Here is a 12614-nt window from a genome sequence, read left to right as displayed (position 1 = left end):
GTTGGTAATGCAGCTTGGGGACCAGCAACGCCTTGGAAGGGAGGATGGACATGGCCACAATGTAGAATACCTTCTTCAGCACTCCTCAAAATGCACCATCTCCATAGGCAGGTACGGCACAGATGAACAAGAGGAAGAATTATAAGTACCCCAGTTCATCCCAAAAGTGTTGGATGGGGAAGTTTAATAATGGGTAGGATGGTAAGGCCCCCAAACAGAAATATAGTTAATCCTAAAAGGGGATTGGATGGGCTTGTGGTCAGGGCTCGGTGCAGTCATAAGAGCTCCTCCACACTACAGTCCTCAAGCTATCACACAGTCATGCTCGAACATGAAGGGACATTCCCTAAACTTTTGCTACAATGCTACAAAGTTTTGTGACATGTGTAAAGTATTGTTGTATGATGCAACATCAGTGCTCGCTGTACAATCCAGCCCAAGCCGTGCAAGTTACTGTAAACCAGTATCCCTAATAGTAACTAGAAAAGGTATCTAAATGCTTTGGTCAAGTCTTTGTGATTTTGTCTGCTACATGATAGTACAAAAGGGATTCACAATTCTATAGTAGCTTCTTACTGTAGCATTGTACCTTTAGATCAAAAGCTTCATTTTAGTCACCAATTTTGAAAGGTACGACTCATCAACTTTTGCACAGCTCTTTTAATTTCAGAGTTTCTCAGGGTGTAGATGATGGGATTCAGCAATGGTGTCCCAACCAGATACAACAAGGACATATATTTGTTGATCTGGGATGAGTTCTCATGAGATGGAGCCAAGTAGATTGTCATTAGGATGCCATAATAGGCACACACTGTGATCAGGTGGGAGCTACACGTGGAGAAGGCTTTTCTTTTACCAATATTTGAAGAGATTTTAAGGATGGTGAAAAAAATACAAATATAGGTTATAATGATAAAAGTCAATGGGAAAAAATAGGTAAAGATGGAAATAACAAAGTCTTCCAACATCAACATTGAAGTGTCTGAAGTGGCCAAATTCACCACAGGACCAAAGTCACAGTAGAAGTGGTCAATGGAATTCAAGCCACAGAAGTTAAGCTGGATAACAAAAAAGAACTCACATGATGGTAACGCACTGGACAAGACCCACAACCCAATGACAAGGTAAAGGGAATGATCTGGTCTCATCAATGATGAATAACGTAATGGATGGCAAATGGCCAAATATCGATCATAGGACATAACGACAATAAGGAAACATTGAACAAGTCCAAAAATACCATATAAATACAACTGTGCCTTACAGACCCATAAGGGCAAAACACTCTTCTCAGCAAATATTAAATCCATCATCATGGGGATAATAATGGAGGTTAGCAAGACATCACCTATAGATAAGTGTTTCAGGAAGAAATACATTGGGGTTTGAAGGTGATCAACAACGGTCACTAGGAGGATAATAAGAAGGTTCCCGACCAGTATAAACAGGTAAGTCAGGAGGAACACAATGAATAGAAGAGATTTGTTGACATTCTGGAACCCGAGGATAAATATCTGAGCGACCTGTGTCTCATTCTCCCTACACATCATTTATCTGAAGTTTGAGAAAGTTTAAGCAGAAAAAAGACCTGAAATGGATGATAATAATAATAATAATAATAATAATAATAATAATAATAATAATAATAATAATAATAATAATAATAATAATAATAATAATAATTTCTTTATTCTACTAATGATTTCCATTAGGGCACCTCCAAACAAATCACTCAGGATACCCACCCCCCACTAAGAACCATTATACTTTTTGAAAACTGAGGATATTGTGGTTTGTATAAGCTATGTTAAAGGAAAAGTCCGTGCAGCTCCCGTGCTGGTCCCCCGGGTTCCTGGCCACTTCCAGGCCTGATTTGCTCTGACTAAGCTGTCAGATGGGACCCCGTTACGACCGCTGACTGGCTGAGCACATCATGACCTGGGTCCCAAGTCAGACCAGGGAGGGGCCAGAGACCGGAACGGTGGTACGCGGCATCAGCGCCGGAGCTGGAAATGTGACAGCATGTTATTTCTTTCAGCTTTCCCCTGCTCGGCACTTTTACAAAAAAGTAAGAGACCTCAGCGGTCTGACACAGCATTCAAGACCCCCGCAGTCACAATGAAGGGCATTTAAGGGGTTAATGACAGGCTATAGCGTGACCAGTGCAGCCTGTCATTAACGGTGAGGGCCTGGCTGCTGATTTCAGCCGACCCCCACTTGCCATGAAGTGTGCTCCACTGCTGAGCGCGCTTTATAGTTGCATATACACCCAGGACGTATCTATATGCCCAGGGTCTTCTGGTGAGACCCCCCTGAGATGCAGGCTGGCATATATACTTCCCTGTGATGATCGCCTGCCACGGCACGACATCATTCTGGTAGTACTACTGTATGGCACTATTCAAATCCCACTGATACCCACTTGATCTCTTTTCTGGCCTGCAGCTAAGGAGGCCAAAAGTTATTATTCAATGCATCTCTATGAGAGCACTCTGGTAGACATGCATTGAAGACCCTGACTTCTGGTCTTCAAAAGCCATGGAGAAATAAGAGGGGTCAGAAGAAATGTAATGTCAGCGCCAATGGGATCTGAACGGCACTGGAGCACCGGAATGAGACAGCGGTAAAGCTGTCCTCATGGGTAAGTATGCATGCCAGCCTGCAGTGAGGGAGTTAATAATAATAATAATAATAATAATAATAATAAAATGGACTGCTACTTTATTAAAGTTTTCGAGTTCAGCTGTCCAAAAACATCTCCCAATGCATTGAACACTTCCTATTCTAAGCCTTGTTCACACTGATCTCTTGTCATCTCTGTGATCACTCAGTATCAGACTCGTCACTGTTTATTCTCTGTATTTGTAAATATAGGGAACAGTTGCTTCGTATATACCTGTATACATAGTCATATCTTCTCCTCTCTCACCTGCTGATTTAATGTTTCTCAATATATCCTGATTTTCTCATCTCGTTTTCCGTTGTAGCCGCTATCTACAGACATCCGCATAATCTTTCCTTTGTTCATAGCAGACTATTCATCGTTACTCGATATTCCTTAGAGGACGCTCGGACGTAACGTGAGATGCAACAATTGTTGGCTCTTCTCTTACAAAGAGTGAAACTTCCCAGATGTTGGTGTTTTTTTATAGTGTCAGGTAAATGTGGAGGATTCAGCCAGGATCCTGAGATAATAACAAGACTCCCGGGAATACAGTGAGCAGATGAGACAGCTGATGGCAATAACTGATAGCTGACTGTAAGACGCTGGTTATGGCCCAATAGTCTAATGATTTGTTCTAACAATCAGATTATTAATTGATAATAATGAAAACAAACCATGCCCAGAATGGATCTGAATAGAAGATAAATCTTTGTCTTTTCTTTATGACCTGTCCTCCATTTATAATCTATTCCTGGTGTGAATTATTATTATTATTATTATTATTATTATTATTATTATTATTATTATTATTATTATTTTGATTTTTAATAAAAATCAACCAAAAGTTTACTAGTTTGGCATCCCGTGCTGTTTATAAAATTATCCACTTGTGACAATATGCTGCTTACATGTCTTAAATCTTTATAGATTTAAGAAACTAGTAAACTTTTGGTTGATTTCTATTAAAAATCTATAATAATAATAATAATAATAATAATAATAATAATAATAATAATAATAGTTGTTGCGTCCACCCCCTCAGCTCTCCTGATGCGGTGCGCACCATGTACCAATTGTCAGGGTGTAGGCCATCCAGCACAGTGACTGCCTTACCCCTCCCTGTGTCCATTTGTGAGATTTAGCCGTAATATGTAACTCCTGCTGACACTCACTTATAAAGCTTGATCCTTCCTGGAACCCTTTGCTGACTCTATTTGTGCCCCTAGCCGGCAGTATAGTGTTGTACTGTTATTCCTGCCTGTTACCTGCCAGCTGTCCTGTTTTTCCCCCGTCCTGTCACCCGCCATCTTCCTGGGGGTTGCCTGCCACAGAAAATCCATCCTGCCTTGTGGTTGGCTCTGGTAAAGACCCCTGGCCCCTGGGTAGGCTCCTTAGTAAGGTTCAATCATCTCTAGCAGAGGTCCAGCGGATCCACAACCCCAGTCGTTACACATATCTTGCCATTGACATTTAAGCGACTCTGTGTCCACTAACCTACCCCACCAAACCGCTAGTACCATCTGTTTGATGAGAGTAAATCCTTACCCGTCATGTCTTTTAAAATATATTTGGTGCCTTGGTTAGAGCAAAACATTTTCTTTTAATCTGCTGCGCTCTGTCATATTGGTATGGGCTATTGTGGATGTGTCCCAGGTCTGTGATGCCTCTTCTTTCTTCTTCCCCATCCTCCTCATCATTAGAAACACTCCCAGAGAGGATTTTAATTTATCGCTTGTCTCAACAGTGCACTTGTGTCACTATGGCAGCATCACTGTTTAGACAAGTAGTGAATAGAAATTCTGCCTGGGGGTATTCCTAATGATGAGGAGGATAGGGAGTTAGAAAGGAGAGGAGTTGCAGACCTGAAACACAGACAATCTAGGCCACGCCAGTATGACACAGCGCTTCAGATTGAAAGATAATTTTTACTCTAACCAAGACACCAGGGGCCTCCCAAAGGCTTTGTGGCTGTCTATACAGATTTATTATTACAGCCTGTATATGGCATTATGCACCAGTAGATAACAGATAGCAGTGTAGAGATCAGTAAAGAGAATTCTTCTGAACTAGGCAGATACTCCGGCCAGTAGCACTGCACATAAGTTTACACCGTCCAGTTTTCCGTGGCAAAAGTGGGATCCTGAGTGACATCACTTTCCTTTGGTATGGATCCTAGTGCAAGCCAGAAGTTATCCTATGCATTTCAGTGTACACTGAGTGCTCCAACCTCTAGGTTCAATATGTTTGAGGCCTTTATAGGAGTTTAAAAAAATTATGAGAAAACAATCATTTAAAAAATGTTTCCTAAAACACCCAATTACACATGAATTACCCTAGTTTAACCCCTTGCCGCAAAATGACGTTTGGGAAACGTCATGTAAAGCAGGTAGTTCCCGCAACATGACGTTTCCCAAACGTCATGCTTTCCCTGCCTCCCCCCGCTGTCCCTAGGTGAGATCGGGCAGCGGGAGGAGGCAGTATCACACTGCATCCTCCCGCTGCCTCTGCCCGAAGGGGAGCCGCGCTCCCCCCAGGCAGTTAACCCCATAGACGCCGCGGTCAATGTGACCGCAGCGTCTATGGGGAGAGCAGAACAATTGCGGCGATCGGGCGGCGATCGGGCGGCGGGAGGGGGCTGTGGCATGTTGCCTCCTCCCGCCGCCACTACTGATGTCCCCCTGGCCGTTCCGTACCCCCCCCCCCCCCCCCGGTACTGGCGGATCGCCGCTATTTCCGTTATAGCGGCGATCCGCCAGTACCGGCCATTACCGGCGTCGCCGCTGCATTTCATCTCCCCCCACCGTGAATCCACGGTGGGGGGAGATGAAATAAGTGTAAATCAGACCCCAGATCAGCCCCCCCCTCCTAGTGGCCGATCCCCGGGCGGCCATCACATCCAAGATGGCCGCCCCCATCGCTGCGAACAAACGATGTTTGTTTGCAGCGATGGAAATAAAAAAATGAATGAAACACCCATGCTCTCCGCCACCGGAGGTAGCGGAGAGCATGGGGCAGTGATCGGTGACCCCCCTGTGGGGTCCCGGAACAGGCGATCGGCGGTATATACTATATACCGCTGATCGCCTGTTACCAGTGCTGCCAGCACTTTTTATCCCCTGTCACCATAAATCATTGGTGACAGGGGATAAAAAGTGTCAGTAAGTCGCCCCCCAAGTCGCCCCCCACCCCCCCAGTCACCCTCGTCCCCCAGTCACCCCCCCTTCCCCACATACGTTACCTGATCCTGGAGCTCCGTCCTCCTCGACGTCCTGACTGCTTCTGATGTGCGCATGCGCGTCAGAAGCAGTTAGCTCTGAAAATTTAAAGTGACAGAGACCAATTTGGTCTCTCTCACTAAACTATGATTACTGTGATAGAAAATATCACAGTAACCATAGTAATACAGTGAAAATGAATGTGTAAAAAGCACAAGTGAAAAAGTGTAAATGTGAAAAAGTGAAAAACATACAAATAAAATAAAACACACATTTTATTATAGTAATAATTGCAGTTTACTCCCAGATTACCCGTAACCACCGCAGGTTGCCCGTATCTGCTCTAGTTTGCCCGTAACCGCCGCAGGTTGCCCGTAAACACGCCAGATTACATGTAACCACCGCACGTTGCCCATAACCACCACACCTTGACTGTGACCACCCCAAATTGCCAGTGACCCCTTCCAGATTGCCCGTAACTACCGCACGCTGCCTCTGACCACCCCACGTTGCCACTGACCACCGCACGTTGCCCCTGACCACCGCACATTGCCCCTTACCACCGCACATTGCCCCTGACCACCGTACGTTGCCCCTGACCACCGCACGCTGCCTCTAACCACCGCACGCTGCCTCTAACCACCGCACATTGCCCCTGACCACCGCACATTGCCCCTGACCACCGCACATTGCCCCTGACCACCGCACGCTGCCCCTGACCATCCCACGTTGCCCCTGACCACCGCACGCTGCCTCTAGCCACCGCACGTTGCCCCTGACCATCGCATGTTGCCCCTGACCATCGCACGTTGCCCCTGACCATCGCACGTTGCCCCTGACCATCGCACGTTGCCCCTGACCACCGCACGCTGCCCCTGACCATCGCACGTTGCCCCTGACCATCTCACGTTGCCCCTAACCACCGCACGTTGCCCCTGACCACCGCACGTTGCCCCTGACCACCGCACATTGCCCCTGACCACCGCACGCTGCCCCTGACCACCACACGTTGCCCCTGACCACCGCACGCTGCCTCTAACCACTGCACGTTGCCCCTGACCATCGCACGTTGCCCCTGACCATCGCACGTTGCCCCTGACCACCACACGCTGCCATTAACCACCGCACGCTGCCTCTAACCACCGCAGGTTGCCCGTATCCGCCCTAGTTTGCCCGTAACCGCCGCAGGTTGCCCGTAAACACGCCAGATTACATGTAACCACCGCACGTTGCCCATAACCACCACACCTTGACCGTAACCACCCCAAATTGCCAGTGACCCCCTCCAGATTGCCCGTAACTACCGCACGCTGCCTCTGACCACCTCACGTTGCTCCTGACCACCGCACGCTGCCTCTAACCACCACACGTTGCCTCTAACCACCGCACGTTGCCCCTGACCACCGCACGTTGCCCCTGACCACTGCACGTTGCCCCTGACCACTGCACGTTGCCCCTGACCACCGCACGTTGCCTCTAACCACCGCACGTTGCCCGTAACCACCCCAAATTGCCAGTGACCCTCTCCAGATTGGCTTTAACCACCCCAAATTACATGTACCCACCCCACGTTGCCCGTAACCACCGCACGTTGCCCGTAACCACCGCAGGTTGCCCGTAACCACCGTAGGTTGCCCGTTACCACCGCAGGTTGCCCGTTACCACCGCAGGTTGCCCATTACCACCTCCAGATTATCCGTAACCACCTCCAGACTGTCCGTAACCACCTAACATTGCCTGTAATCTAATTTGTTATTGTATTTTAGTAACTGCGCTATTCTAATATTTATTACTAGCTGCGGTTTTGCTCCAGCAAATTGGTGCTCCTTCCCTTCTGAGCCCTGCTGTGTGCTCATACAGTGGTTTATGCCCACATATGGGGTACCGTTCTACTCAGGAGAAGCTGCGTTACAGATTTTGGGGTACATTTTCTCTCCCATTCCTTGTGAAATTGAGAAATTTTAAACTAAACCAACGTATTATTGGAAAAATTCGAGTTTTTCATTTTTACTGTCTTATTTTGAATACTTTCCTCTAATACTTGTGGGGTCAAACCGCTCACTGCACCCCAAGATGAGTTCTTTGAGGGGTGTACTTTCCTAAATGGGATGACTTTTGGTGGGGTTCTATTCTGCTGACACTACAGGGGCTCTGCAAACGCACCTGGCGCTCAGAAACTTCTTCGGAAAAATCTGCACTGAAAATGCTAATTGGCGCTCCTTCCCTTCTGAGCCCTGCTGTGTGCCCATACAGTGGTTTATGCCCATATATGGGCTACTGTTCTACTCAGGAGACACTGCGTTACAGATTTTGGCATGCAGCTTCTCCCCTGTTTCTAGTGAAATTGAGAAATTTCAAACTAAACGAACATATTATTGGAAAAATTCTAGTTTTTCAATTTTACTGTCTTATTTTGAATCCTTTCCTCTAATACCTGTGGGGTCAAAATGGTCACCACACCCCAAGATGAATTCTTTGAGGGGTGTACTTTCCAAAATGGGGTGACTTTTGGGGGAGTTCTCTTCTGCGGACACTACAGGGGCACTGCAAACGCACCTGGCGCTCAGAAACTACTTCAGCTAAATCTGAACTGAAAATGCTAATTGGCGCTCCCTTCCTTCTGAGCCCTCCTGTGTGGCCATACAGTGGTTTATGCCCACATATGAGGTACCGTTGTACTCAGGAGAACCTGCGTTACAAATTTTGGGGTGCGGATTCTCTCATGTTCCTTGTGAAATTGAGAAATTTCAAACTAAACGAACATATTATTGGAAAAATTCGAGTTTTTCATTTTTACTGTCTAATTTTAAATACTTTCCTCTAATACCTGTGGGGTCAAAATGGTCACCACACCACAAGATGAATTCTTTGAGGGGTGTACTTTACAAAATGGGGTGACTTTTGGGGGGGTTCTCTTCTACGGACACTACAGGGGCTCTGCAAACGCACCTGGCGCTCAGAAACTACTTCAGCAAAATCTGAACTGAAAATGCTAATTGGCGCTCCCTTATTTCTGAGCCCTCCTGTGTGGCCATACAGTGGTTTATGCCCACATATGGGGTACCAGTATACTCAGGAGAACCTGCGTTACAAATTTTGGGGTGCGGATTCTCTCATTTTCCTTGTGAAATTGAGAAATTTCAAACTAAACGAACATATTATTGGAAAAATTCGTGTTTTTTAATTTTACTGTCTTATTTTGAATACTTTCCTCTCATACCTGTGGGGTCAAAATGCTTATCCTACCCCAAGATGAATTCTTTGAGGGGTGTACTTTCGAAAATGGGGTGACTTTTGGGGGTATACTCTTCTGCGGACACTACAGGGGCTCTGCAAACGCACCTGGCGCTCAGAAACTTCTTCAGCAAAATCTGCACTGAAAATGCTAATTGGCGCTCCTTCCCTTCTGAGCCACGCTGTGTGCCCATACAGTGGTTTATGCCCACATATGGGGTACCGTTGTATTCAGGAGAACCTGGGTTACAATTTTTGGGGTACTTTTTTTCTCTTTTTCCTTGTGAAATTGAGAAATTTCAAACTAAACGAACATATTATTGGAAAAATTCGTGTTTTTCATTTTTACTGTCTAATTTTGAATACTTTCCTCTAATACCTGTGGGGTCAAAATGCTCATCCTACCCCACGATGAATTCTTTGAGGGGTGTACTTTCGAAAATGGGGTGACTTTTGGGGGGGTTCTCTTTTACGGACACTACAGGGGCTCTGCAAACGCACCTGGCGCTCAGAAACTTCTTCAGCAAAATCTGCATTAAAAAAGCTAATTGGCACTCCTTCCCTTCTAAGCCCGGCTGTGTGCCCATACAGTATTTTACGCCCTCATATGGGGTACCGTTGTACTCAAGAGAACCTGCGTTACAAATTATGGGGTGCGGATTCTCTCATGTTCCTTTTGAAAAGGAGAAACTTTAATCTAAACATATATATTATTGGAAAATTAAAATTTTCGATTTTTTTACGGCCTAATTGTGAATACTTTCCTCCAGCCCCTGTAGGGTTAAAATGCTCATTATACCCCTTGATTAATTCTTTAAGGTGTCTAGTTTCCAAAATGGGGTCACTTATGGGGGTTTACAGCATACAAGCCTCCTAAATCAACTTAAAAAAAGAACTGGTCCCTAAAAAAAAATCAGTTTTGGAAACTTTCACAAAATGTGATAATTTGCTAATAAATTTCTAAGCCCCATAACAGCCTAAAAAAGTAAAATATGTTTCCCAGATTATGCCAGAATAAAGAGGACATATTGGTAATGTGATTTAGTAACTAATTTATGTGCTATGACTTCCTTTTTTAGAAGCAGAGAATTTCAGAAGTTCATAAAATGCAAAATTTTCAAATTTTTCATGATATTATGATGTTTTTCACAAAAAACACACAAAGTAGTGACCAAATTTTGCCACTAATATAAAGTGCCATATGTGACGAAAAAACAATCTCAGAATCGCTAGCATACGTTAAAGCATCACTGAGCTATAAGCGCATAAAGTGAGACAGGTCACATTTTGAAAAATGAGCCTGGTCATTAAGAACAAAACAGGCTTTAGAGGCAAGGGGTTAAACAAGGTGATCAGTCTTATATTAAAAATAAATCAAAATTCTGTCCTAGAAATGAAAACTCAGAGGCCTTTATTACATTTGAGCATATGGTCATTAAGGAGATAAGAGATATAACTGTCAAAAAGCCCTTAAGAAATAACTTATCTAAGCAAGTGTCAGGGCTGCGGCGGCGTCCTGCGCTCCGGACCGCCGCCGCACCCTCTCACCCTGTCCTGCAGCTGCCGGTGTCCACGTGCAGAGACCCAGCACTGCTGCCACTTCGGCCCCTGGGGACGCCTCACCTCGCCCCGCTCCTGTCCGTCGCTGTGCCGGCCGGCACGCGCGTCCCCGACTCCTAGGGCGCGCTCGCCGGCTGTCTCGGAGTTAAAGGGGCAGTCTGCCCCTAATTGGTCACAGCCCACACACTCTTCTATAAAATCCAGCCCTGCCCCACCTCAGGTGTTGGAGCCTCTACATGCTTCCCATAGCGTTTGGCCCAGCTCCCTGTTGTTCCTGACCTCAGTCCTTCTTCCCAGTTCCTGTCCACTGTTTCGGTCCCAACTCCTGCCCGCTGCTTAACCCGTTGTTTCCTGAGTACTGTCTGCCACCTGCGGTTACGCCTACAGACCTCTGCCAGCACCATCTCCTGCCTACTGCTCCTGCCACGCCTCGCCTGCTGTCACTAGCAACCGAGCCATGGGTAGCGACCTGGGGGTCGCCTGCTGCAGCAAGTCCATCCCGCCGTGCGGCGGGCTCTGGTGAAAACCAGCGGCCCCTTAGACTCCGCTCCCTGGTGAGGTTAGTGCCATCGCTAGTGACGGTTCAGTGGATCCACGACTCCAGGCGTTACAGTAGGCTCCAACCATGGATCCCGGCGAGGTGCCTGACATCCGTGACGTAGCCAGAGTGGTCGCCCAACAGGCTCAGCAGATCCAGCAGCAATCGCAGCACATCCAGCAATTGACTGCCGCCTTACAGCAGCGTACTACAGACCAGCGCACACCACCTCCTGCTGCCTCTTTGAAACTTCGACTGGCTCTCCCGAGCAAATACGGTGGTGACCCCAAGTTGTGCAGAGGGTTCCTGACTCAATGCACCATGCACATTGAACTTTTAAGCAGCCAGTTCTCTACTGAATGCTCTAAAGTGGCTTTCATCATCAGCCTCTTGGAGGGTAGGGCCCTGGAATGGGCCACGCCACTGTGGGACCAAGATGACCCGATTACTGCCAATCTCAGAAACTTCCTGGCAGAGTTTCGCTCGGTCTTTGAGGAACCTGCCCGTGCATCTTCAGCAAAGACTGCTCTACTCAATCTCTCACAAGGGAGTTCCTCCGTTGGTGACTATGCCATCCAATTCCGCACGCTGGCAGCAGAGCTAGACTGGAATGGGGCCGCTCTAGTAGCCACTTTCAAGAAGGGCCTGTCCAGTCGGGTAAAGGACGTGATCTCCGCCCGAGACCTTCCTACCTCCCTGAACGAACTTATCCTACTGGCCACCAGGGTCGATACTCGTTTTTCTGAGAGAGAAGAGGAGGTCCGGCAAGAACGGCGACTGAGCCTGTCCCGTCGCCATCACCAGCTGGTGCCGGTCTTCCAGATTCCTGTCATTCCGGTGTCCCAGCCGACTCCTGAGGTTCCTATGCAGGTGAAATGAGCTTGCCTGACGCCTGATGAGAGAACTCGTCGTCTGGAGCTGAATCTCTGCCTCTACTGCGGTGACCCTGATCATTTTCAGCAGAGATGTCCCCAACGTCCTCAAGCGTGCGGGAAACGTTGCACCTAGGACCGGTGGGAGAGGCCTCCCTAGGTGTGAATGCCACTTCTCCAAGGTTGTCTTTGCCAGTGTCCATCCAGACACCCTCAGGACAAACTCACCAGATTACTGCCTTCATAGACTCTGGGTCTGCAGGCAGTTTCATTGCAGCCACATTGGTCCAAAGATGGCGGCTACCCGTGACTCAGCTAGCCCGATCCCTGTCTATCTCCTCGGTCACCGGCGAGACTCTCACCGAAGCTGTACATTACCAGACTGTACCTCTAGTCCTCCAGGTAGGCGCTTCACATCAGGAGAAGATCTCTTTCTACGTCTTGCGCCATTCCTCTTCCGACATCCTCCTGGGCCAACCTTGGCTGCAATTACATGCCCCTAAGCTAGACTGCAGAACCAGGGAGATTCT

General features: G+C 47.2%; 1 protein-coding gene across 1 annotated transcript; it reads right to left on the bottom strand.

The window, feature by feature from the left end:
* Nucleotides 1-614: 614 nt before the first annotated feature.
* On the bottom strand, nt 615-1547 carry LOC138785432 (olfactory receptor 10A7-like). Its single transcript, XM_069961397.1, has one exon. The coding sequence runs from the start codon at nt 1545-1547 to the stop codon at nt 615-617; it is 933 nt and encodes a 310-aa protein (XP_069817498.1).
* Nucleotides 1548-12614: the final 11067 nt, after the last annotated feature.

This window comes from Dendropsophus ebraccatus, chromosome 1 (assembly GCF_027789765.1).
Source record: "Dendropsophus ebraccatus isolate aDenEbr1 chromosome 1, aDenEbr1.pat, whole genome shotgun sequence".
Classification (NCBI taxonomy): Eukaryota; Metazoa; Chordata; class Amphibia; order Anura; family Hylidae; genus Dendropsophus; species Dendropsophus ebraccatus.
Note: the sequence above shows the minus strand (reverse complement) of the source record. Positions and strands in the feature narration are given on the sequence as shown.